Here is a 27482-nt window from a genome sequence, read left to right as displayed (position 1 = left end):
ATTTTCAGTTACTTCATTATTTTGTTTTCATCTGGTTGGACGTTTCCTTCCTCCACTTTTTCATTTTGATTTGCCACACAGTTGTTTGTGTCATCAACAGACTGGGAAAGGATAGAATTATGACAATCATTTTTTAATTTCCTTCCAAAGCAAAAACAAAGACTTCTTATTTATATTTCCTTCCCACACATCACTTGAAGACTCAAAACATGACAGTTTATCTTTCCCAATGTATGTTTCTAGAACCCCTAATCCAACTCTTAAGTTTAATTTTTAGAAGTGGCAGTTCTGTGAGTAGTAAGTATAACATCATCACTCACTGATGGAATTTTTGAGTAGTCTACAGCCTCTGGATTCCATGGAACAAGTCCAGTTCTCCTGAATCCATTCTGCAGGGCAGGTGGTTTAATGAACTCATCCAAAGTTTGTCCCAGTAAGGGTGCAAAATGGATCTTCTTAAGCAATGGTTGATCCAAATGTTCCAATCTCCACTGATGTACCTTGTTTTTCCAACTTTCCTTTAACAAATGAAAGACAGCAACATCCATAGGTTGAAGAAGATGTGTAGAATGTGGAAGCAAAGCTATGAGTATTAGCCCATGCTCATCACAAAACTTACTAGTGTGTAAGGTTAGATGTGATGCATGGCCATCAATAAACACAATGACTAGCAGTGGTATTTTCTTTCCTAGAAGGTAAGGATGGAAAACATTCGTTATAAATTCAAAGAATAATGGACCTGTTATCTAACCTGTTTCAGATTTACCTATTCCCCAGTGTTTTGGTACACTCTTTGTTAGTTCCTGTCGTATTCTAATGTATTTAAACACTGTCAATGGAGGTGTTAGATCACCATTTGCATTTCCAGTCAACAAAACCATTAGACATTCTTTCTCATCACTATTGACATGCTGGTACACATTTTTTTCTCCTTTCATGGCCAACACTTTGTTTCCTTTGGGGTTCAGAAAGAAAGCAGTTTCATCTAAATTAAAAACTGTTTCAAGACTTTGAAGAATTGACTTAAAATTGTTCTCTGTTAAATATTTATCTCTCTCATCAAACCAGTTTCTTATAGCTTCCGGCTTTACTCCTGCCCTGCTTGATGTCAGATTTTGTGACATTCTAATCCCAATGTTGGGATGGCGCTTCAGAAAAGCATTGTACCAAGATTTCCCTGGGCAGTTACAGACAAAGGGATTTTTACGTTTCAGTTGTTCAATCAGGTGCTGACCACTGGCCAGAAGTTTGCGTTTTGTTATGGGGAATCCAGCCTTAGCCATAGTATAAATCCAGTGTACTAATAAATCCTCCTCTTCTTTGGTAAGAACTGTATCATGACCCATGCAACGATTTCTAGGCGTCTTCCCTCTGGCTTTGTACATTAAAAAATTCGAGGAACGGAGAAACTTTTTGCTGTTGTAGAAACAGGCATTCCATTAAGTACTGCATTGATGGCAAGCTGCATTTGTCCAGTAGTTGACATGGTATGAGCTAGTGGTTGACATAGGGTGTCAACTACTGACAGAAGCACCCACTTCAGAATGGCTGCTAGAAAAATGTGATTGTTATCAAATTACACTGTAGATGGCACCACAGTACAACAACAGTCAAAACTCTATCTCTGAATAAAGCGATTTTCTTATTTTAAGAACTTTTATTTGAAAGTGTCAACTACTGGTGTTCTGTCAACTATCGGTGCCTTTACCTCACTATTGTAATTAAAAACAAGAATGATGAAAATTCCTGACATAACCACAGTGTTAATTTTCCTGCATAAGCTGTGTGTAACGTAAGAGAGTACTGAAGGATTTCACCATATAGTTAAATATTCGAAGCCACTGAAGTTATTACGTAAAGTCACTCATCTGGTAATCTCTTAGCTCCTTCCTTTTCCAAATCCGAGAAATACATTTCAGTTCTGGAAGTATTACCTGCTACATTAATAACGAGCCTATCAACAACATAATCCATGAACCCAATCAGGTGCAGCATTTTCTCTTCTTTTATGATGAGCTGTTCTATGTCCCGCCAGCGTTTGTCAGTTATGTGTGAAAAAGCTGCATGCATTAGTTCCAGTACGACTGGCAGCTTAACAGTTTTCTTACTTCTCAGGCCAAATCCCGCAGCTTGGCTCCAGATCAGTTCTGTTGGGTTCATATTGTAATGGTACAGTAGCAAATGTAAAAATGCAGCATTTGTATAACGTGCTCGATGCTGTGAAAATGATTGTTTTTCATGTTTCTATGACACTTATTTACCTCTGTGGTATAAAACAATGGACATAGTTCAAATAAAGAGGATTTGGTTTTTCATTTCGCCTTTAAAATGAAATTGTTATGTTTTCTTAATTTAAGCAACTTTTTGTTAACAGTCTTTCATAAAACATCAATAATTAAGAATTTGTATTTGAAATGGAAACAGGAATTTCACACCCAGTATGTAATTAGAAACCAGAAGACGTGCATAATTCATAAAAATATTGAGTTCTGTAATTATGAGATGTAGGTATCTCAATCTGACCGAGAAAAAAAATTGATACCAGGGAGATTTGGACCGATGCACAAACAACGCCTTTCTTGTTACCAACTGCGCTACACGTTCAATGTGGGTTTTGTTAATAACTGCATTGTTTACAATTCTGGCAAAACTTTAAAGCTGATTATCTGTGTAAATTAATGAAAAATATGAAGCACAGCCTATTTCTCGGCACTTTCTAACTATGTTCCACCCGCGTGTTTCACTACGAAATAGAAAGCTGCCTCAACCATTTTGATACTGTGCATTAACAGTGTGACAATCAGAGCACAAGGCTGCAGAGGCTGTGACTGTACGTGATTTTTGAAATAAAAACTACATAGCGAAAGTGTGATTGACAAAAGCATTTATGGCTGTTAATACATTTGAATATCTTAAAATTTCATTGAACGTAACTTAGTAATAAGATATCTAATACATAAGTTGGACCTACTTCCAAGAGTATAACACCATCAGTGTACGTGTGCAACGGCTTATGACCAATCATCACGTTTGTGTTTTTTTTTTTTACATCACGTTTATTCTTATGATGAAGGGATTACAGAACTTTCAGATCAGACACAACCATACAAGTTCTGAATGTGTGTCAACAATATGGCTGTCAAAAACCAAGGATAGATCCACCACTGCTGTAAAGATTTGGACAGTGAATTTCCAGTTAGTCTATGGATTTGCCAAATGATATTTGTAATGTTTTTAAGGTTGTCCCTAATAGCATTCCTGAAGATTTTTCACTTTCCTCTAAGAAAATGTGGTACATAACAACTAATCAACTGGCATCATATTTTGAGGAACATATATAACCAAAAGGATATCATATTACATATTAATTTTTGATGACACTACCAATGTTAAAGCTAAAAGAGAATTACAAACTATCACTATGTTTTTGTCATAGAATAAGTATTGCATAACAATAGGTCACCTCACAGCTTTTTTATTGGTTTTCTTTTCATTTTTGTTGACATCTTTTTGTCTCTACTGGGGTTTCCATAAAGAGACTACGAAAGGCAGTTAGTTGTTTGATAGTGACATATTCATTAAACCTGAATTATTTGTGCTCAAAATTTTTCTGATTGTGTGGACTCCAGCATTGTTAAATGACATTAATAGTTTAAAGTTGAAGCTGTTGCTGTATATATGCACCCATCTATAAATTCCAAATAATTAAATGTGACTCAGTAGCTGATGTATTTACCTATCTTTGATAGTTCACTACTTTTGATTGGCTTTCATTAATGGTATGCATGAGGGTTGTGTACAATGCTGGGAAAAAAAGGATGTGATGAATTTCTTGAAAATTACCCTAAAAGAAATAGATGATCATTGATTCTATCATTTAATTATAAAAAAAATTATCTATAAATTCATTTACTTATACAGACAAGTCATGTTTTTATGTATTTATCTATTTTTGATAGTTCACTACCAGTTTTGGAAGACATTGCGTCTCATCACTTATCACTTTTGATTGGCTTGCATTAATGGTGTGCACGAGTGTTGTTTACAATGCTGGGAAAAAAGGATGTGATTAATTTATTTGAAAATTACCCGAAAAGAAATAGATGAGCATTAATTCTATCATTTAATTATAAAAAAATTATTTATAAAGTCGTTTACATATATGGACAAGTCATGTTTGCAAAACACATTGAAATACTGGATTAAGCACCACTGATAATAAAGAGCTACTGAGCCATGACAATAAATGTCTCTTGTCCTAGGTATGAAGGAACATGTCAGTTACATACTTATGAGATCAATTCACACGTCATATTTCACTATGATTCAGTGCAAATTTCCACTTCATAGCACAAAATGTTCAGTACTGAGCTTCAGTTCGACGTAATTTGAAATTTTTACTGCAAATATCCTTTAAAATCTGTTTAGCCGCAGTATATTGTCGATGTGGTAAAAACTTTTTTCTGCCTCGACCTCCGCTTGCAGTTAGTTTGTTTATTTCCATTTGCTCTTGAATTTGCTGCCGTTCTGCTTTCTTTTTCTCTTCATTTTCCTGTTGCAAAATTTGCATTTTCAGTATAAAGTAATGTTAGTCAGATACAAATTTAAATGAGTAAGCATTGTTTTACTTCTTACTTAAAACAATAAATTGCATCTGTTGAACAAAATTAACTGTGTCAGTAAAACTGACTGATGTCTGAGAATATCAGAGCAGAAAGAAATTATTATGCAGTTGGCTTTTGGAATGGCACTTTCAATATTCCGTGTCTACTTCTTAATACCTTAAATGATCAACAATGGCACCATGAATGCTGAAGTTAATTGCTGCTTGTCAGTATTGTTCCAGCTTCTGATGGCTACAAATATCACTATTTTACATATTGCAAACGTAAGGGAAATGGCAAATGATAATATAAAGGAAAGTGTCAAAATTAATCTCAGAAACTCACCAGTCGAACTCTCTGAATTATGGTAAAAAACTCAGCAAACAAATGAAAACATTCTTCTGGCTTGAATTTCTTGGGATCTTCACAGAAATGTTTGGCTAAAGCATGAGTACAAGTCTTCACCTTATTCATAGCCTGCTGAAGTTCATTACTGCATTTCAAAGCAGCCTTAAAGAAATCTGTGGAAAGAAGAGCAAAACAGATTTTAACAATAGCAGGCACAAATTCTAAAGTGTGAATAATTCGTAGATCTATTTTATATCATGGTCGGAAACTATGGGATGAAGAAGTATTTATTTATGCAAGAAGGTTATTTAAATTAACAGTGTCTGAAGTTGTGTTCAGTACCTTTGAACTGTGCCCTGATTCCACTTGTATCGTCCTTCAGCTGTGATGTAACATATTTGACATCGCTGATAACTTTCGTCACTTCTTCCTGGAGCAACTCCACTGATATCCTGAAACATTGTAAACCATCTTTAATTCATACATTCTGTTTGGAAGTGATTATTTTGTTAATTGTTTTATAAACACAACCTTTTTGTTAATATGTCATTATGTAGTAACGAGCACTCTTGATGGAAGTTCTGTACAAGGGCAGTATATGTTGAAATATCAAATAGTGTCTACCCTTGGTTCATCTATTTCACATTTCAGTCATTATATATTCATTATGCAGTGGTACCAGTTGCTGTCGTGGAGATAAGAGTGTTTGAAGTGGTCATCTTCACATTATGTGTGTCACTAGAGCATCTCGCTATTTCATATCAATGTAATTTAAAAAATAAGAAAAAAAGCATGAAAATTGTTCTTTGATTTTCTAGAGTTTCTACAAATATTAATGTTAATGAGTGTTTTCAAATGGTGTGTATTATTCATAAGTAGAAACAAATGGAAACGGCATCATAACTATACTGATAGCACACAGCCATTCCTAAACATGCATTTGTCGTCAACCATATGTCTACAACATGTACTTGTACATCCACTATGTATATCCCATACAGGGGATGCATTTTACATGAAAGTTTCTTGCAAAGTGTCAGGGGATAAATATGATATTGCAATGCCTGTGTTATTCCGAATTATGATGCTATGTTCCTTTAGACACACGTACATGTCAGAAGAAACTGACACAGCAGCAACTACAGCCCTTATGAAATAAAAGAAATGTATTTGCAGTTCTGAATATGGGAAACAATCAGCTGTGTAGTGGAATGACTACAATGAAAACTTGTGCTGGACCTGAACTTGAATCCATTTTTCCTGCTTATCGCGAGTGGTCGCTTTGCTATTTGGCTATCTGACCCAAACTTCCATATGTTGTCAAACATGTGTCTACAATGTGTACTTGTACATCCAACATGTACAGGGTGATTATAATTAAAGTTAGACACCACTGGTCAGCATGACATCAAAATTCAACGGAATAGATTCAGAGAAGGGGGAAAACATATGGCAGAAGAAAAAAGTAGTGCAAACATTGATCAATAGATGGTGATGTATGTGTCAGAATATGTAAATGAAAACACCTGCCATGCACATGACCCATTGCAGTTGGTATAAACACGCCGGGTACACAGCTTTTCCTCGTCTTGCGCCTGTGACATTTGCCTTCACTGTCTCAATGCAGGACTGTGCTCTGCTTGTAGAGCTGTATTAAACAAATGATGAATGTGCACAGGTCATTCTGTAGAAGTTCCAGACACTGAAGGGTTTGAAAAAAGGCATTGGTCCGATGACTGCTGTGGGTCTGGAGAAAATGATTCGGAAACGCTAAAAGACGGGTTATTTTGGTGTGCAGCATGGTAGAGGGAGGAAATGAATTGATTCAACGCCAGTGGAAGCAGTGGCCACAGCAATGCAGGAGGAGAAAAGTGGTGGTGTGGAAACGTGTAGTGCACGAAGACTTGCCCGAACATTGGATGTACCCATGAGAACGGTGTGTAAAGTCCTACGAAACATCCTTCTTTGCTAGCCATTCAAAACAACCCATGTGCATGAGTTGCTTCCTGTTGACTGCCAGCAAGAGATACCTTTGCTTTAGAATTTCGTGCTTGCATGGAAGTTGACAGTGATTGGCCGTGGAAGATTTTGTGGACAGACGAAGCCCATTCCCATCTGACAGGATATGTCAGCATACAGAATTGTCGAATACGGGCAAAACAAAATTGACACAAAAATCGACCAGAAGCACTTCATCCTGAATAGGTCACTGTGTGGTGTGGGTTTACAGCATCATTTATCATAGAGTCATATTTTTTACAAGAGACAGATGCTTCCAATCCTGTTACCAGTACCATCACTGGCAAGGGATATGAGTGTCTTTTGTGCAACCACTTCATTCCAGTTCTCTGACAGCATGGATGGGATCATTTTTATGCAAGATGGCACACCTCTGCACTGTGCAAATCCAGTTAAGCAGCTGCTGAAGCACCGTTTTCCTACAGCCTGGCCGTCCCGATCACCTGATCTCAATCGGTGCGACTTCTGTCTATGGGGCTATCTGAAAGATTTTGATAGATGCTTTTGATGTGGGTTTTGGCCTCAGGACAGTTAAAAACCAGTATGATTGATGCTTTTATGTCGTTTTTGGCTTCAGGTCAATTAAAAACTGATGTGATTGATGCTTTTTATGCAGATTTTTCCCATCCAATGCAATATAACCTTGCCATAGTGGATGGGCTTATATAACTATCAGTATCACACCTGTACACCCATACACACTGAGTAGTACAGTTTGTTTAACGTCAAACATATACCTTAGGCATTGATGTATGATTAATTTGTCATTTGTAGTCAACCACTATTAAATTATGATTCTTACAGAACCACCTATTGCTATATTTTGTAACTATTTATTTTTCTTCTGCATTATGTTTTCCCCCTTCCCCAATAACATTCCGTTGCAATTTGATGTCATTCCGACCACTGGTGTTTATTTCTACAGCGGTTTGAAAGTTTAACTTTAATTATAATCACACCGTATATTCCTGTACACAGGAGACATTTCACTTGATATTCACTTCCCGAGGTCAAGAGGTAAATACTACAGCCACGGACACTTAACAGACAGCCTTAGGCTTACGCACACAGCTCTCATAATTTGTGAAGGAAAGGTACCTACAGACACAAAGGATAGGGAAAACTGTTCCAATTAGGTGGCTGAACCTGCTCTTCAGGATCTCCCAGCCATTTATGCCATATACCTTTACTTTGCTTTTCAGTTTATAACAATATCCTTTGAAAAAGTGAAATGCTGTACAAAAGAGATACTTAATTACAAGTTTATTTCCAATTCGGAAAACAAATGTAAAAATTGGACCAAGAAAAGTGGGCTCTTTTCAACTCTTTGCTAATATTTATAAATATAAGAGTGGTTGGGGGAAAATGATAGCTGGCAGATAAGTAACTTTTGAGAAACATACAGATAAATTGCAAGAGCAAGGATGAAGATTCTGTCTGTCAAAATTTGTATTATTAAGGTCAAAAATTCAATGGATATTGTGAAAAAGGTATGGAGAAGATGAACACGGTTTCAAGTATATTCTATACCAGAAGACTCTAGTGTCAATATGATAAAAAATAAACACACACAGAACAGAAATTACGGCATAGGCACACTTAAATAACTAAAGCTCTTATTTGTACTAGAATCAAACTGAATGAAATTCTTAAAAGTAAATTTCTACTACTAATTAGACAGCCCCAAGCATTGCCAATTTTAGCATTATGACTGTAACAGACTCTTACCTTGCCATTTCTTTCATGTTACTCGCATCTTCTGTAAATTGTAATATTTCCTTATTGTTAGCTTCTGCAACTTCTACCACATAGTGCAAGAATGTCAGACTTGATTTGTTTGCTTTTATTTCTAGGAGCTTTGGTAGTGTACTGAGTGTAAAGCCTGCTGCATTGCCTGCATAGCTTCCCTGGAACAAACACACAGTACCTTACATTTTTTTTTCCTTTTTGAACTTATCAATTTACTTCTCACAAAAACTTCATGTTAGGAATACTTACAGCATTTATGTAGTTTCCAAGTTGAAGTACTAGTGCTAGAAATTCTTTCAAACATTTATTAGCCTTCAGCTTATTGCATGCATCTGCAACAGCCTTTAGTTGTTCTTTCAGTTCAGAGATTCTTGAAGGAAACTCTTCTTTCTGCAAATTAATTGATGCACAGAAATGAGTCAGGATTTATTATTTTTTATTTTCTTGGCAATATCGTGTTGATAATGGAGACATGACTTTCTACTTACAAGCAACATTGCCCTAATCCTGAGGGTAAATGATGGTACTTCTGATAGCTGAAGATAAAATTTCTCTGCCTCTCCTAAACGATCCAGATCTCCAGAATAGGATCTGACTGAAGTCAGCTGTAACACATAAAATAAACCTTTTAGTTAATGTATAATTTTGGGCTCACTGGAATAGTATGTATTGTATTTTAATTGTGTTAATTACTATGATCTAAAATTAAAACTGTCATACATTAGGCCTACCTCTTTTTCTGTGGGAAGTAGTGGCAAGAGTGCTTTCAGTTTCTCAGGACCTATATCACCTCCTTTAAGGTTCTTTATAACTTCTATGACTGCTTTTCCTCCCAATTTGAACTGTTTTAGATAAATGTTTACTGCCAAATCTCTCTTGGTTTCCAATAAAGTGATCTTGGAAGTTATTGGTGATGGAAGTGTTACTGGAGAAGATTTTCGATGTTTCACAGTAGCAGTTTTCTGACAGAACAGTTCTTCCATTTGCTTGAAATCCACTCTAAGACTCTTTGCTTCGCTCTGCATTTCAGTCCATACTGATTCACCTGCAAAGAATAAGACTTCTGTTAGAACTGTTTGCCAGCAGTAAACAATCAAAAATCTGTGTTTATCTGCAGAAGATGAATAAAATCAGCATACATATTGCTGTCAGTGTGGTTATTACTTCACATTTTGTAGAACAAATTACGACTATAATGAACTTAATAGTACCATGTAGTGAGTAAATCATCATTTTTTTTACCTATCATGGAGACTGGAATCTTTGTCCAGCTTAGGGTTTTCATCTTCCGCTTGGGCAGTGGTAGTGTGTTAGACTTGTCTTTTACTGGTGTCCACAAACTTGCAGAATCTGGTAAATGTGCTGGAAGTGAATGTCTCCGATGTAACATCAGTGTTTCAAAGCTGTCACTATTGGGAATTGGAGGAGGTGAAGGTACATGATTTTTTTGTTGAGAACTGTAACCTGCAAGTGATGAAGGTGATAGCACCCCTGAAGCTGATGGAATAGCTGATGACACCACTGTAATAAGTGGCAGTGGCAGACAAGGTGGAGGAGGAGGAAGAGGAGGTGGTGCTGGGAATGACAGTTTTGCTTCTGATGGTGACAACTGATGCTGTTTCTCATTATCACAAAGTTGCTTTACTTCTCTGGTATATTCCACCTCGGTCTGTGTAGACACTGTGCTTGTATTAAGGATATCAAAAGAATGTGTTTTGTTAATACTGTCAGCTCTTCTTTCATGATATTTTTGAGTTTGTGCTGGCTTTTTGTGGATAGAAAACCCAGGTTTTATAGCTTCAGATGAAAGTGAGTCAAGTGCTTCCCACACACTGTCCCTGAAATCATATAAATTTTGCCTTTATTTTACTTGAAAGGTCTAGTAGTATAATATATGCACACATCAGTGGGTTACAGACATTACATGCATAGTTATACTTATCATAAGGTAAACATTATGCCAAGTATTTCCGTTGTAATTTAAGCTCTGATAACTTACACATTTGGATTTGTTGGATCTAGCTGTGCAAGCTTTTGTAGCATGGAGTGGAACCTGACAGCATGTGGTGTATCTGCTATCTGTTAACAGACACAAAAAAATTAATTCATTACTGTTCTCTTTGTGGCACAATACACATGGGTACTGTTACTAATGGAAGTTACACACACTAACCACAAGTATTTCTGTTTATCACTTAGCAATAAGGACAATAATGTGTACCTTTTCGAATATTGTTTCAAACAACTGATGATGAGTTAGTTGTTTTGTTGATTCTAATTCCATCTCATCTCTGTGTTGGTAATCAATGAATGCTGAAACTTGCATCTGTAGCTCCTTATCATCAGTTGCACTTAGTGAACTCAGGATTGGTCCAAGCCCACGACCTAGGAATACGGAACATATTGTATGTGTTTCAGATGTAACATTTTTCTGTTTTGGGATAACAAACAGGGTAATAATACTATGAATTTTTGTATGTAATTCTTTACAGATTTTTTAAGCCACACATTCACTGTACAGCAAAGGCAGCTAGAAATGCGAATAAATAATTACTCACCAAGTAATTCATTCCTGATCTGCACACGCTTGTGGACATTGTGGCAGCCCAGTGTTAGGCTGTTGATGAAAGAAAGCAGCCTTGTCTGATATTCAACATTTTTTGTGTTACGAAGTTCACTCACTATTATGTCAAACCCATGCTTCTGATCACAAGTAACCTGTGCACAGAAGGAAAATATTTGCATTGATCATGAATCATCACTTGTCATATGCAGTTAGAAAATATCGTGCCTTGATAATTTGTTCTTTTAGCAGGGAACTCATAAAATAATGGAATTGCAGTTAGTTTAAACCTATGTACTTCTTAGCGACATCATGTTGACCAACTGACTGACTTAAGGCAGGTTTGCTTTCTAACCTCATGATTACTGAGTGTCTAAATGGAAGAACAAAATATTTACCTTGAAGTGCTGTAGAGCATGAAGAGCCATTTCATGTCCTTTCGAAGAATATGCGCACACAGCACAGAGAAGTTCAATAACTTGCATTTTTACTGTGATGTTCTGTGATTGTAGTGCTGTAACAGAGGAAGGAAGTCATATTGAAGTCATTTTTCAGATCAAATAGTACAATGGCTTGTGACAATCACTGGACAATTAGTATAATTGCACTCAAGCAATGGCAAAAATATGGTAAACTACATGGGGTAGCAAGATATGTTTTGCATAAAGGGGTTCATTGTTTTGACAAAAACTAAATCCGTTTTGATAATATAATGGTGTGAACATAGCAGAATGTTGATATCTGGTTTCTACAGTATAGCCACATTTAGTATTACCACTTAGAATCAAATACAAATACTGTGTGCATATGCTTGGCCAGCAGCTACTGCATTCAACCTAATTCTGATACAGAAGTTTAAAACCTAATAAGGCAACTAAAAATCAAACATTCATCTGCCTTAGACAGTTTTACATATTGCCTCAAAAATGAATAAATTGAAAGTAGGTAAAGCAAATCCACTATTTAAGAAAGGGTACAGAAATGAATTGGGAAACCTTAAGCCAGTGTTTTTGATCGGCTTTTGCAAAAGTATGTGAACAATGGCAAAGAGTATAACTGCAAGTTTTATAACTAAATTTAAAATACTACACCTGTCACAACATGGTTTCAGAGAAGGGAGGTCAGTAATAATGGTTTCAACAGATTTATTTAGTTGAACATACTCTGAGTTCAGTGACAGTCAAAGGAAGACTTAGCGGATTTTCATGGACCTATCTAAAGCATTTGACTGTTTGAATCACTCCAAAGTAATGGAGAAACTGTATCAGTATGGGATTTGTGGGAAACGCTATGGCATAATTAATCATGCATTATGAATAGGAAACAGTGCACAGAAATTAGATGTAGTAGGGGGGCTGCATCACAATCTGCATCAGGATTTTTGACATTCACATAAATTTTGTTTTTCTTGGAATAATTTTTATGCTAATTTCAGATTTGGTATTAATGTTTTTCTGTATGGTACAGTTTTTCCCACAGATCAAGTAAACTCAGCATTTATTGAAACCAATGTTCCACAGAGAGAATTGCAAGTAAGGTAATTTTATTCTAATAAGATGAAGTAGCTGAACCACAGTTGCCACACACATCTGGCTGTTAAGTGGGAAACTTTGTCATTGTTGACAAGTTATAGCGTTGTGAGGCTACACTTCTATTGTTAAATGTAGTTATGCAGTTTCTTAGTTTCTTTAGTTTAGACCACACATTGATCTTGCCAAAAGCCGAGAAGCGATTCTTTTTGGTGTTGTAGCTCTCTGGGGCACTCTGGGATGCTCTCTAGTTTACTCTGGGAAGCTCTCTGGGGCACTCTGGGATGCTCTCTATTTCTATTATTTATTGTTTAATTTGTTTTATTTCATTAGTTCACATATACACTAATCATCGTTATCTATCTCGTGAATTTTTCTTTTTTTAAGTTTAAAATCTAATTTTTATAAATCTCTTATCAGTTTATGTTTATCTTTTCTATTTGTTGATCTGCATGTACTGATTGGTGCGGGAGTTCCGACTTCTGGGGAGGTGGGTGGGTATTCACGCATGGCTCTGTTGGCAGCACTGCTACTGCTTACGCAAGGCGGGTGACCTTGAACGGGACTTAGCCGCTGCACGAGGCGCCTGGCAGGATTGCGCTGAAGTGTATGAATAACCAAAATGTGTACTGTCATGTTTTTGGTAGCTACATAATTGCTAAGCAAGGACAAGATATTAACAGAAGGTAACAAGATTTGAAAATGTATCTTACAAGATACTGAAAGAAGGGAGTTTTGTGTGTCCACAGATCAGAAAGACAATTTGTTTGACAGTACAATGAATCCAGGGGGAGGGGGGAAATCTTGCATATAGAAAATAATGTCATATGGCTCAATGGGCTGATGCAAGTTTTTGTATTGGACACCAGTTCAGCGACTTGCGTATTCCCAACCTACCACAGTTGTCCATTATCCAGCCATGGTAAGGTGACCTACAGTGTGATGTGGAATCCAAACCACATTTTTCCTGTGACTCACATAGATGAACATTGGGTTAAAATAAAGACTGAAAAAGCGATAGTCTTGACTGAGATTCGTTCCCACAACCTCTTGGTTTCCACACATACACTTCACAACTAAACCACTAGGCCCAACATATATGTAGATATCTCAGATGAATGCCATATGTAGCCATATATTTTGACTGCATTGACTTAGAAGCTTAAATTATTTACACCTCAAGGTACTGTATATTGTAGTATTTGACACAAATTTCAACTTGAACCCCTACATATTCTTTACAGATGCCTGCATCTTTTGATTGCGTTGACTTAGAAGCCTAAGTATTTCGCCACCAAGGGACAGTGGACCATGGTACCTGTCATAAATTTCAACTTCATGCTGTTGCTGAAAAAAAGGTGTTTTAACTGATGGACACACAAATGTGCAGCAAGTCCGCCGCTCGTGGTCTCGCGGTAGCGTTCTCGCTTCCCGAGCACGGAGTCCCGGGTTCGATTCCCGGCGGGGTCAGGGATTTTCACCTGCCTCGAGATGACTGGGTGTTTGTGTTGTCCTCATCATTTTTCATCATCATCCAGGAAAGTGGCGAAATTGGACTGAGCAAAGATTGGGTAATTGTACGGGCGCTGATAACCACGCAGTTGAGCACCCCACTAACCAAACATCATCATCATCTTCAGATGTGCAGCAAATTGCAAACAAATATTTGTGTGTGATATAATTACAAATTAACAATTTTTATATTTTTTCTTTACTTGTATTGTAGACCTTGCTTCTTGTTGAAATTTGTGACTCTAGGTCAATGGGAAGTACACTGTATATTTTGATGAATGAGTTTGCAAGTACTGAAATATGTAACATAAATGGCTGTATCTTGTGATTGCACTGAATTAGTGGCTTAAACTTCCCACACCACCAAGTGATGACGCACCTACGTATGTGAAAGAAATATTAGCTTGAAACCTCTACCTACTCCTGCGAAAAAGGGGTCTTAACAGGTGGACAGTAATGTGATTCTCTAACGGTTCCATTTTTAATGACTGAAACGCGGCACCCGCAAAATAAGCTTGGGTCTTCTTTAAAGAAGTGGTGGCCAACTTTCTGAGCAACAACAAGCCTGCAGTTTATAAAAACCATGTTAATATAATCCTGCAGATTTTCATTAAATTGAGGTGCAACATGTGGGAAGCTTCATAGTCTTCATTCATACATTGGAAAACAGGATTGAGGGAGATTGCAGTGAAACCAGGGAGGGAAATTAAATTGTCATTTACATGTTGTGCTGTTGTAATAATTATCAGTATTTTTAAGTAAACATTTACCATTGTCTACTCTAACGCTGCTGTAGTGATTCTATATGAGATTACAAAATAAATAATTTATTTTCAACGCAATTGAAAAATGCTCTCTTAACTGAGTTGTACAGAAAAATGAGAATGAGACCGGAAATCATTTACAGTCATAAAACATAAATGCAAGAATTTTGAAGTACAGTGTAGCCAGTTACAGATCTGAGTTACACAATGTCAGCCACTGTTTGACATAAGGTTCCTCCTTAGACAAATGCTATTACTCCTCTATACATATGATTTCTTAGACTGTGCGAAGCAGATATTTACTATGTGTGCCAAATGTCGCAACAATTATCTGTGCAGCTGAGACAAAGGACAAGCTTGCAAAGGAAGCACTCTCAAATACTGGTAAAGCAGATAAGTATCTAAAACAAACGGACATCCATCCCCACATGCACAATAAAGCAAAAGCTGTAGATGATAATGTTCTCTGGATATAGTTCTATGGACTTGTGTTCCAACAAATGGTCTAGCCTACTCAGGTCTTATACGGGAAAATGTACAAGCTAGTTACTTAAAAAGAATATTCAACATTCAGAAAGGAGTAGTGAGGTCTATAACAAAACTACCCAGATAGTCCTGTAGGCGAGCTTTTGTACACCATAACATCATAAAAAAGATCACTCATCATGTGTGTATCTCAGAAGATTATGGCAGGGAGACTGATAAACGCCTCCTTTACATAAAATAGTGAAGTCACAAACTTACAGATGCACATGAAGGATGCAAAAGATTTTGTAACAAGTTACTGAACTCAACTGGGGGAAAAAAGAATTAGTTCTTGTGTAATTCATTGAAATGTAAAAAGAAGTGTATATACAGTATGTATGAGTTTTAAAAATTTAACAAAATAATAATGGCATTGGTAATAACTTTCCATGTGACTGTAACCCTGTTTTCTTTATTGTATACACAATGTATTCAAGTGTGACTTAATGTAATGTGCTCAAAGCAGATCCTACGTCTGTCTTTGCCCGCCTACAAAACTGTATGATGCGCCCAATAATATTGCCTCAACAACAGCAGCTTATCAAGGGTAAGGAGTAATTAAACAAATGAAAGTTATAATATCACATCAATAACGCATTTCAAAAGGTACTTTGCTTGCAAGTACCCACCTACTCTTTGACGATATAATTGCAAGATGTGCACACATGATTATCAAAATGGTTCAAATGGCTCTGACCACTATGGGACTTAACAGCGGAGGTCATCAGTCCCCTAGAACTTAGAACTAATTAAGCCTAACTAACCTAAGGACATCACAAACATCCATGCCCGAGGCAGGATTCGAACCTGCGACCGTAGCGGTCGCGCGGTTCCCGACTGAAGCGCCTAGAACCGCTTGGCCACTCCGGCCGGCCATGACTATCAGATACGTGCAAGTACATGTCTAACAAAGTAGAGTGTAACAGAAAAGCAGATATGATCTAAGCTACTACGCAGTTTAAGAATCCAAGCAGTCCTTTTCGGGACGAATCTACGAAATTACTTAAGAGCTTCTGGTATAGACTGTAACAGTAAACATTGACTGACTGAAGTTTGCCTATCGGCAGTGGTAGACGTAGCGTAGAAGAAGTAATTTTTTACGCGCTATAATTCGGGGGGTGGTATCACATGCTGTTCGTAGCTCTAGAAAACTTCAACGAAGTTCCCTCTGCTTGCGCGTCAGTAGCGGTTTCACATCAGCGCAGTATAACCGTATCAACAATGCGTAAATAGCATCCCGTAGTGCTTTGCCAATACATCAAAGGATCTTTCCCACCTCACGAAGTATGCATGTTACAAAAGATAATAAACGTGGTGACGTACATGTGAGAAGATTTAAACTGCAACACTGCATGCTTTTGCAACCACCAGGACGTAGGATGCAAAGGCGCAACCCACAAAAACTGGTACTTCACACAAAGAGAATTCTGTCAAGTCACATAAACTAGCATCTGGAAACCTGCTCGGTGCGTGCATTTAAGACGTCTCGTAAAAGTGTGTAGCTGTTTGATAGCCCATTTTATAGTACGGCTGTAAAAGAAATCTATGAACTGAACTGATCGATTTTATGTGTTTGTAATACGGAATATGAACCAGTCAGGGTCTTGCTCATTCTCAGCTGTGTACAGTGCTTAGCAATTTGTAAGACTTCAATAAGTTGGTAGCCTAAATAATTTTCCTGTACTAGTTTATATCTATTTATCAACCATTTTTAAACCAGTTGCCCTATTATCTGTTTCATGATAGATGCAGTGGCTGTATCATAAACGTGAGGTACTGAGTGAGCTAACGGAGAAAACACGAATTTCTGCCGAGCTCGCAAATCAATTTATTTGTGGATATTACGTGTTGATCCTCATTAATTCTCTCTCTTCACTAAGTTTATCCTCGTGTTGATAATTTTGGGTAACTTAGACGTTACCAACCCTATCCCAGAGAAAAATATCTAGAGCCGGACGTGGTCTTAACACAGTACCATACATTGTAATGGTAAGTGAATTTCCAGCCGTTTATGTACGCATATCTAATCGGAAACATAGTGTGCTCACATGACCTTATGACACACTTGTTGCCATGTATCTCCAGCAAACTGCTAGATTTATGCTTTCTAAAAGATGTGTAATACGCGTTTTGTCACACAACACACTTGACTATCACGCCACCAAGGGTCTTCCGAAGTGTTCGTGTACTTTGTTAAGCAAAGGATGGATTCTTTGAAAAGTTCTGCAGTTCAAAACCTAGCAGCAAACTACGCGTAACCCAGTGCGAGGGGTTCGCTGAACGCACACATCCAAAAAGAGATCTTTTCTGGGAATTTCGTTACACAGACACTTTACTGATGGCGCTAGTTACAATAAACAACGATAGAATGGTGGGTGTTTACCTTGCGGGCTGCACCCATCCCTGGTCAACCTCCTGAGCCGTCCTACGCCGAGCGCCAAACGGCAGAGCATCGCGGGCTGCCGGTCCATCGTCTTCTGCTTGTTGCTTGGCTCCTGTCCTGCGCGGGCGGCTGACAAACACAGACTGGCGGCGGGAGCGGCGGCTGGCAGGGAGTCCTGCAACCCCTTCCCCCACCCCCGACTCACCGCGGCGTACCGTTATCTCGCTCCGAGTAATTGTCAACCCCTACCCCTCTACATTCCATTCCATTTCACGTGCCGTGAAAGACGAGTAGTTGTTCACCTTTGACTGGACTATTATTACGCACTTTCACTGAGTAAATAATAGTCCGCTAGTAGTGAAATTACGTAATTGTATATTCCCTGTATCCGCTAACTGATTTCTCGCTTCCATTATTGCTGTCCGAGGATATCTGCGCAGTTTATACTAGTGAGGAAAACGTCGCAATCTGCTCACATTTTGTTGACTAAGAGATACACTTTTATGAAATCAGTAATGGTAAATCCACCTACAGACGGCGGCGTGGACTCTTACGCGAATTTTACGTGGTTCTAACGAGGAACCTTTTCTTTCTTTTCTTTTGTAACAGAACTGTGCTAAGTTCGTGGGTGTGTACCTTCATAGCAAATTAAACTGGTCAAACCACATCTTACATCTGAAGAAAAGACTTCAGTTTGCAGCTTTTGCTGTGCGCATAATTGCGCCATCTACATATAAGGACGCCGTTACTTTAGATATTTCCATGCACTGTTGTCTTGCGACATCATCTTCTGGGGTAACATGCTCGTGGAAAAAAATAAAAAATAATCACTCAGTAGAGAGCTATAAAGCATCATAAGCGATTTGCATCCAAAACACTCGTGCAGGTTTTACACCGACATCTCAGGATCTCTTCTCTTTTGCATTTTCATTACTAAAAAATCACCCTATTTCAAAACTAATAAGGAATATTGTAAATACAACACAAAATCAGGAGAGGACTCACATAGAACCAATCAAACTTTAACTTTGTACATAAGGAGCGAACTATTCGGGCATCAAAGTTTACAATGATGTACCTAGAAACAAAAAAGTCTTGCTCTTGAAACACCAAAATTCAAAAGCACATTGAAGTATTACCTGATACAGAGTTCCATACATTCAGTTAATGATGCTTTTTAGTGCAAATGGGCAAGTTTTCACGTAGCTTTTTATTGTAGAGACGAGTGAGCCATTTAATGCAAACATAAATGTCAACTGTTTTTAATGCGAATTACTCAGAGTGAATGTATAAAAATTATTATTTCTGTTCATGTATTACGATTAACATTAATTGCTATGACATTTGTCAGGAAGCAATCGCACTGTACTCTACAGTATTGGAAATATTGTGATAATACTGACTCGTTCCATATCCTAGCAACTCTGTGCTTGTGGGATCAATGGAACTCCTATTTTGAATAATCTTAATGAGAAAGTCTCAGGCCATAGGATATAAAGAGCCATTCACCGTTCATATCGGCTGCTTTACTCGAGAAATCGCGTCGAGATATCAGATAATTGGAGAGGAATTTCGCCTTATGCAGGACACATTTGCAGTTTTGTTCTCACCTAGACGTGTTTCAGAACTTTTTGTGCTATCTCCAGAGGGTTTATTTGTTTATTTTTCTTCTGAAAATTTTTAATATCTAAGGAAATTTAGTAAAAATATTTACATTAGTAAAATGAGCTATTATTGGTAAATATTTTCCATTGGTTTGCATACAGTCCAGAATTGAGACATGTGTCACTGAATTGAAGAGCTGCATGTTATTTATTTACGATACGTCTAAAGGTTCTAGTTTTGCAGTACATTTGGAAATAATGTGGATGTGTGCATTTCTTTACACACCTCGTACGAAGCTATCAGCTGTTCGATGTTTGTGCTAGTAGCTGTAGGTCTACTACGAAATCTACAGCTTGTCATGTGAAAACAGAAAACGTTACTTTATTCTTCTGTTTATTATGCATTTCCGGCCGAGTATCACTACGTATCGTGTTGTTTAGAGTGTTATTTATAGTTTTTGATGCTGTGGTCGAAAACGCTTAACAAATATAAGAAAGTAACGCTTTGCTTTTAGCAGAAGATAAGCTGTAGATAGCTGGAGCTACTAGCATAAACATGAAAGCTTCATGTGAAGCATGCAAACAAGTGCATACATTCACTTTATTTCCAAATGCACTGCAAAATTAGAACCTTTAGACATACCGTAAATAAACAGCATAGAGTGCTTCAACTCAGTGATACATGTCTCAAGTCTGTACTGTATGCAAACCAATGTAAAATATTTGACAAGATTCACCACTTTTCCTCATATAAATAGTTCTACCAAAAGTTTCTTTAAAGGTTAACATGTAACAACAGTTTTGCAGAAGAAAAATAAACAAATAAACTCACTGAAGATAGCACAAAAACTGCTGAAACATGTCTGGGTGAGAACAAGAATACTCAAGTGTCTTGCAGAAGGCGGAATTCCTCTCCAATTTTCTTAGCAAGCTCGGAAATAAGAACTGCAACATTAACAAGACGACTATTAGGTGTCAGATATTTGTCTACCATTTGAAAATGATGTTGGATAATATTTTATGAACACCTTTTTTCCGAATGAATACCCGTTGACAAATGATATAGATGTAGCTTAATACTAACACGAAAAAGTACTTTTTAGTATTTTCCTTTGGCTCCGGTGTTTGGTGTTTGAACTGCATGTGTGTGGCGCTATAATGACACACGTTGTTGGAAGTAATAATGTTCACAGATACTCAGTGGAAAGTTACTGTCTGCCGCCTAGTGCGTATGCAATTAAGTTTCGCCTTTTTAAACGTTGTTAATTGTCTTCACTAAATCTATAGTGATATTATTTGGTAGTGACGTCACTAATGTTTGGCAGAGTTGGAATAGAATAGAATATTTATTCACCTTTAAACATGTTGACATGCAAATGGTGTGTATGAAGTTTATGGATATGTGTAGTTATCTCTACTTTAGTGTGGTATTTGTATATGGATTCTTGCCTAATTATGTTACAAGAAGGTTTTTATGTAAGTTAGAATTTTAGGAAAGACCATTGTTGTACAGATTGACCTCGTTTGCAAATCTGATACTGTTTGCCACAATGAATCAGCATATATCACATTAATTACTCAGACCAATATAATCTGTAAATAATAATAACAATCATGAACTTTATATTCCTAATTCATTATGAAAAAATTAATCAACATATCACACTGGTTTCTTTATAGCTTATTACAGTATATAGTTTTGTATATTCCCATATCAAAACACCAAGTTTTCCATAGTACATTCTTCTAATTCTTTCACTGTATAAAAAGCTTTACATTTTACCGATTTTGTTGTTACGCTTTTAAACTTGTTCAGCAACACTGAGTGGATATTTTTGGACAGTTTGTTAAATTACAGGAGAAAAAAAATTTACAGCTGTTGTGGGCCTATGCTAGTCTAGCATATGACACGTGTGTTTCTCCATTCCACATGCCATATGGTGACTGAAAAAGCGAAGTATGAATATAGTAGAAGAGTTTCACTTACAGATAAATCACGTATGAGGATCATACATAATTTGTCTGTGTGTATATCCCAGCTAAGACTTCGATCAGTACGGAATCTGGGAGCATTTAAATTAACTACAATGTTGTTTGTTTTTATACTGTTTATGTTTAATGCTTGTTTTTCTACTGTTTTCATCGGAGGAAAATGTGCATGAATTGGAAAATACCAAAAGACTCACTTTTTTACTTAAGGTATCCACCAAAAAGACTCATGTGCTTACTTAAGGAAAAAGAAACTAAAGAGAAAACTTTCAGTATTACACTCGTTAAAATTTTCACAGCTTATATGCGGTTGTCGCTTGACTATGCTTAAGAAACTCGAACATCTTCAGATGTGACTTGCATACGTCTCCGATCCGCACAGTGTCTCTCTACTCTCCTAAGTTTTTATTTGCTGCTACACATTTCGTCGCAACGACACGAAGTGATTTCTTCCCTTTAATTTACGAGTGTAGAATGCAATGTGGCATTTGTCGATTGTTGTCGACACTATCGAAATCGTCGGACTTTGGAAGACTGGTGACTGGTGCCTTTCCTCTTCATAAGCAACACCAAGGTAACATTACATTTCGCATCTTCCACTTTCCGATTAAAATTATTGGCGTATGTCCAGTATGCCCTAGCGTTCGCTTGGGGGTGCGCGGATTTAGGTCTTAGCAAACAATCGTGTGGTTCCGTTACAGCTAATTTATCCGTTGTCTCAATTCGACAGTTCCGTTTACTCTCGTTTATTCGTTCTTCCGCCATTGGATTCGGATTGTCAGTGTACACGGTTCCCAGTCAATCAGCATTTTATAATACCCAACCTGCTTCTAACGGTTTGCAAGCGTCTTTGAACATTAGATATTCCTGTGTCAGTAATAGTCTCATGCAAATTTCTGCTACCTATCAAGAATGGAAAAGACGCCGAAGAAGTAACAGAAATGCTAAAAGAGGGGTGCAAATTTTGGCTTATTTATTTTAGGAGGAGGATTTAATAGGTATCTCGTTACTATTTGCAATATGTACAATAATTTTCTTTTGTCGTGGGAAAAAAATTGCTGAAACAAGGATAAATTCGTTTTAAACTTCTTGCCACTTATGATTCAGTGTGGAAATAATTGCTGTGGTACAGAAATCTCATGGTTCTCTGAAGTACCTGAGAACCTTAAGTAAAAATTAAATTATTTATTTGATGGTAAGAGAGATCACAATCAAAATAATTCAAGGCATTGAGAGAACACAATTTTTTCTGTCACGAATGATCACTTTTACTTATGTCGTGTGTCATACTCCTTTAGCGAGGTCTTTCCCTATGTAAACATAACCAAATATAATTCTGGAAATCCTTCAGAGATGCGAATCATTTACTTCGTTCACCCAGCTCGAAACTCAGCCTGAAATAGGACTCCACCATCAAATGTGAAACCTGAGCCAATAGTGCGGTCGAAGTTATGATAGAGAATCCGTTATAAGTGGCGCAGACAGTGGTGTGATAAGAAAAGGAGCCCCTAGTGCTCACTTTGCTCATTCGCAAACCAAAATCTAAATTTAATGCTTCAAACATGACTGCCATAGAGCTGCCGTCGGCCACGGCAAAGGCCCACACCTACATCTTAAAATTGCGCTTGCTTACACAGCGGTTTGCTCATTTCAACAGTGGGAGCTGCTCTTCCTTTCGTTCTATTTTTCTGATTGTTTTTATGCGGCTCACCACGAATTCCTCTCCTGTGCCAATCTCTTCCTCTAAGAGTGGCACTTGCGACCTGTGTCCTCAGTTATTTCCTGGATGTATTCCATCTCTGTCTTCACTTACAGTTTTTACCCTTTACAGCTCCCTCTAGTACCATGTAAGTTATTCCTTGATGTCTTCCCAGTTCCATATATTCCTTTCCTCTCCTCTTCTCCGCAGAATCTCCTCATTCCTTACCTAATCAGTCCACGTAATTTTGAACATCTCAAATGCTTCGATGCTCTTCTGTTCTGGTTTTCCCACATTTCATGTTTCACTACCGTATAATGCTGTGCTCCAAACGTAGATTCTCAGACATTTCTTCCTCAAATTAAGGCTTATGTTAGATACTAGTAGACTTCTCTTCGCCAGGAATGCCTTTTTTGCCAATGATAGTCTGCTTTTGATGTCCTACTACTCCATTCGTCGTGGGTTAGCTTGCTGCCTAGGTAACAGAATTCCTTAACTTCATCTGCTTCGTGGCCATCAGTCCCGCTGTTAAGTTTCTCGCTGTTCTCACTTGTGCTACTTCTCATTAACTTCCTCTTTCTTCGATTTACTCTCAATCCATACTCTTTACTCATTAGGCTGTTCATTCCGCTCAGCAGATCCTGTAATTCTTTTTCACTTTCACTGAGGATAGCAATGTCCTTTCACCTTGAATTTTAACGCCACTCTTGAACCTTTCTTTTATTTCCATCATTGCTTCTTCGATGTATATAGTGCAAACATTAATAAAAATGACAAACTGCAAGAACGGATTGGTGACTGGAAATTGAGGAAAAAAGGTCTTCTATGCTCAGAAATGGACAGAGCTGCATCTTACCCTCGTGACAAGTGTTCGAAGTGCCCTCCATGGGATTACAGGTGGTAGAGATAGTAGTGGTTGTCATGCAGGATACGTATAATCGTTTTTTGGCTTACACTATGATGGGAGGCTACTTGCCTGTAGCTTGTATTAGGGATCGTCTCAATATCCTGTAGAATCTGGACCTCCAAATCTGGTGTACGCACAGTCTGTACCCTGCCTGCACCTTTCGTTTGTCTGTAAGGACACATGGCCACACAAACGCCTAAAACGGGCTTGTGTTGTGTGGTTGGTGCCTGTGAAGGTACTTGTTTTGGTGTAGCTGTGCCGCCTCTCGACCGTTTCCTTCTGCTTGGTCGGACACAATTACCATTTCGGCTTGTTCCCGACATGAATACCAGACCATTCGGCTGCTTACAGCACGCTGCGTCAGTCACACAGCCTGTAGCACACATGGTACACCCCATGGCACATGATCAGAGGGACTGTCATTCATCAGTGCCATCTACCATGGCAGCGATGCGTTTACGGGCACATGTTCATAGGACCTACGTTCCTCCATTGCCAGTCAGGAATACATTCCTGCAGTTTGTCGGTTTTATTATTCACCGTGTGGACTGAAAACATTGGCGAAAAACTACATCTCTGTCTTACACCCTTTTAAGCGGAGCATTTCGTTCTTGGTCTTCCAGTCTTATTGTTCACTCTTCGCTCTTGTTCATTTTGTATATTGCCCGTCTCTCCATATAACTGACCCCTATTTTCCTCTAAATTTCAGACATCTTGCACCATTTGCCGTTGTCGAACGCTTTTTCAAGGTCGACAAATCCTATGAACGGCTCGTGATTTTTCTTTGGTCTTCCTTCCGTTATCAGCTGCAACGTCAGAAGCGCTTCACTGGTGCCTTTACTTACCTAAAGCCAAACTGATCGTCATCTAACACTTAAGCCAAACTAACAGTCAACTAACACATCCTCAGTTTTCTTTTCCATTCTTCTATGTGCTATTCTTGTCAGCAGCTTGGATGCATGAACTATTAAGCTGACTGTGCGACAATTCTCGCACTTGTCAGCTCTTGCAGTCATCGGAATTGTGTGGCTATTATATCGCAAGTCTCATACATTCTACACATCAACGTGAATAGTCGTTTCGTTGCCACTTCCCCCAATGATTTAAGAAATTATGAAAAAATGTCATCTATCCCTTCTGCCTTATTTGATCTTAAGTCCTCCAAAGATCTTTTAAATCCTGGTTCTTATACTGGATCCCCTATCTCTTCTAAATCGTCTCCTGTTTCTTCTTCCATCACACCAGACTCATAGAGACTTTCAGTGTATACTTTCTACCTATACGCTCTCTGCTCTGCATTTAACAGCGGAATTCCCATTGCACTCTTGATGTTACCACCCTTGTTTTTAGTGTCACCGAAGATTGTTTTGTCTTTCCTGTATGCTGAGTCTGCACTTCCGACAATGATTTATTTTTCGATTTCTTCACATTCTTCATGCAGCCATTTCCCCTTGGCTTTCTTGCACTTCCTATTTATTACTTTCCTAAGCGATTTGTATTTCTTTCTTCTGAATTTCCCTGAACATTTTTGTACTTTTTTCTTTCGTCTATCAGCTGAAGTATTTCTTCTGTTACCGATGGCTTCTTCGCAGTTATCTTCTTTGTACCTATGTTCTTCTTTCCAACTTCTATGATTGTCCTTTTTAGAGATGCCCACTCCTCTTCAGCTGATTTGCGCGCTGAGCCATTCATTATTGCAGTATCATAGCCTCAGAGAACTTCAAGCATATCTCTTCATTCCTTAGTACTACCATATTCCTTTCTTTGCATATTGATTTGTCCTGACTAGTGCCTTAAACTTCAACCTACTCTTCATCACTACTAAGTTGTGACCTGAATATCTGTTCCTGGTACACCTTACAATCCCCGTATCTGATTGCTGAATCTCTGCCTCACCATGATATAATCAAACTGAAATCTTCCCGTACCTCCCAGCCTTTTCCAACTTGCTGAAATTTATTGCAGATCTCAATTAGTCTTTCTCGCCTCTGATTCTTCTACGAAGCCCATATTATCTCGTAATCTTTTTTTCTTCTCTTTCTCCTACAATCGCATTCCAGTCCCCCATGGCTATTAGATTTTCACCTCCCTTTACGTACTGAGATACCGTTTAATATCCACTAACTCTTCATCTTCTGCTTGCGACGTCGGTATGTATACCTGAACTATGGTTGTCGGTGTTGGTTTACTGTCGATTCTGACGAGACATCGCTGTCACTGAATTGATCACAGTAAATCACTCTCTCTCCTATCTTCCTACCCATGACGAATCTTACTCCCGTTACAATATTTTCTGCTGCTCTTTACTCATCTGACCAGAAATCGTTGTCATCTTTCCATTTCACTTAACTGACCCCCATAATATCTAGATTAAGCCTTAGCATTTCCCTTTTCAGATATGCTAGGTTCCCTACCACGTTCAGACTTCTGATATTCCCACACCGACTCGTAGAACGTTATGCTTTTGTTGGTGATTCAGTGTTTTTCTTGTGGTCGCCTACTCCATGGCAGTCCCTTGCTGGAGATACGAAGGGGGGCCTGTTCAGGAATCTTTTACCAATGGTGCGATCATTATGACAGTTTTCAGTTACAGGCCCCATGTCCTGTGGATATACATTATATGTCTTTAAAGCCATGGTTTCCATTGCTTTCTGCAACCTCATGTCGTTGATCATGGCTGAGCAAAAGAGTGCACTGAACCTCTATCCTCTCCTCCTCCCTCTTTGACAAGGCCTTTGGCAGAATGAGGGTGACATCTTACGCCGCAAATCTTCAGCCGCCATTGCTGATGATTTTTATTCAAAATTTAAGCGGTGGCGGGTTTGAACCGGGGACCGAAGGCGTTCTGGAGCTCACAGTGAACACAGTGGGTGTCGTCATCTTGTATACCGGTATTAGCGCCATGATCTGTCGTCAGAAGAGCGCCGTCTGCTGGCACGGATATGAACTAAGCCAGTTGGAGTCCAGGCCTAGTGGAGAACACACCGTTATTATAGGGAGCACATTGTGCTCATGTGGCCATCTAGGTGCTTGAAAATCCATAAACTGGTAGCCAAGATCGCAGGAATTCTTTTTATTCCATGATTACCGGTTTCGGCGAAAGTGAAGTTGCCATCATTGGATTTAGAGAGGACAGAAAACACTATAAAAGTGGGCTTGGATTCCGGTTATATAACATATATACATATAAATTTAGTTACATACCTTAGGACACATGCAGGCTGCATCATCATGGCAAACAATGGTGATATTAATAGTTGTGTGGAACACGCAGGCCTCACAAAATT

The 27482-nt window shown here is 38.1% G+C and overlaps 1 protein-coding gene and 1 long non-coding RNA gene across 2 annotated transcripts in view; both read right to left on the bottom strand.

Annotated features, from left to right (window-relative positions):
* Nucleotides 1-4472: 4472 nt before the first annotated feature.
* LOC126185618 (uncharacterized) lies at nt 4473-5399 on the bottom strand. Its single transcript, XR_007537201.1, has 3 exons — nt 5295-5399; nt 4950-5125; nt 4473-4552 (listed from the first exon to the last, which is right to left on the bottom strand). It is a non-coding gene; the product is annotated as an uncharacterized LOC126185618 (long non-coding RNA).
* A 3296-nt stretch (nt 5400-8695) lies between these two features.
* LOC126099482 (inverted formin-2-like) overlaps nt 8696-27482 on the bottom strand; it is a 37246-nt gene continuing 18459 nt past the window's right edge. Inside the window, exons 2-10 of the mRNA XM_049910607.1 lie at nt 11682-11797; nt 11279-11438; nt 10942-11105; nt 10720-10799; nt 9963-10558; nt 9452-9765; nt 9209-9325; nt 8970-9110; nt 8696-8878 (exon numbers count right to left, since the gene is read on the bottom strand). Of these exons, the coding sequence (XP_049766564.1) occupies nt 8696-8878; nt 8970-9110; nt 9209-9325; nt 9452-9765; nt 9963-10558; nt 10720-10799; nt 10942-11105; nt 11279-11438; nt 11682-11797 (1871 nt within the window). The remainder of the gene's footprint in view (nt 8879-8969; nt 9111-9208; nt 9326-9451; nt 9766-9962; nt 10559-10719; nt 10800-10941; nt 11106-11278; nt 11439-11681; nt 11798-27482) is intronic.

Source organism: Schistocerca cancellata, chromosome 1 (assembly GCF_023864275.1).
Source record: "Schistocerca cancellata isolate TAMUIC-IGC-003103 chromosome 1, iqSchCanc2.1, whole genome shotgun sequence".
In the NCBI taxonomy this organism is placed as follows: Eukaryota; Metazoa; Arthropoda; class Insecta; order Orthoptera; family Acrididae; genus Schistocerca; species Schistocerca cancellata.
This window is presented reverse-complemented; position numbering and strand designations above follow the sequence as displayed.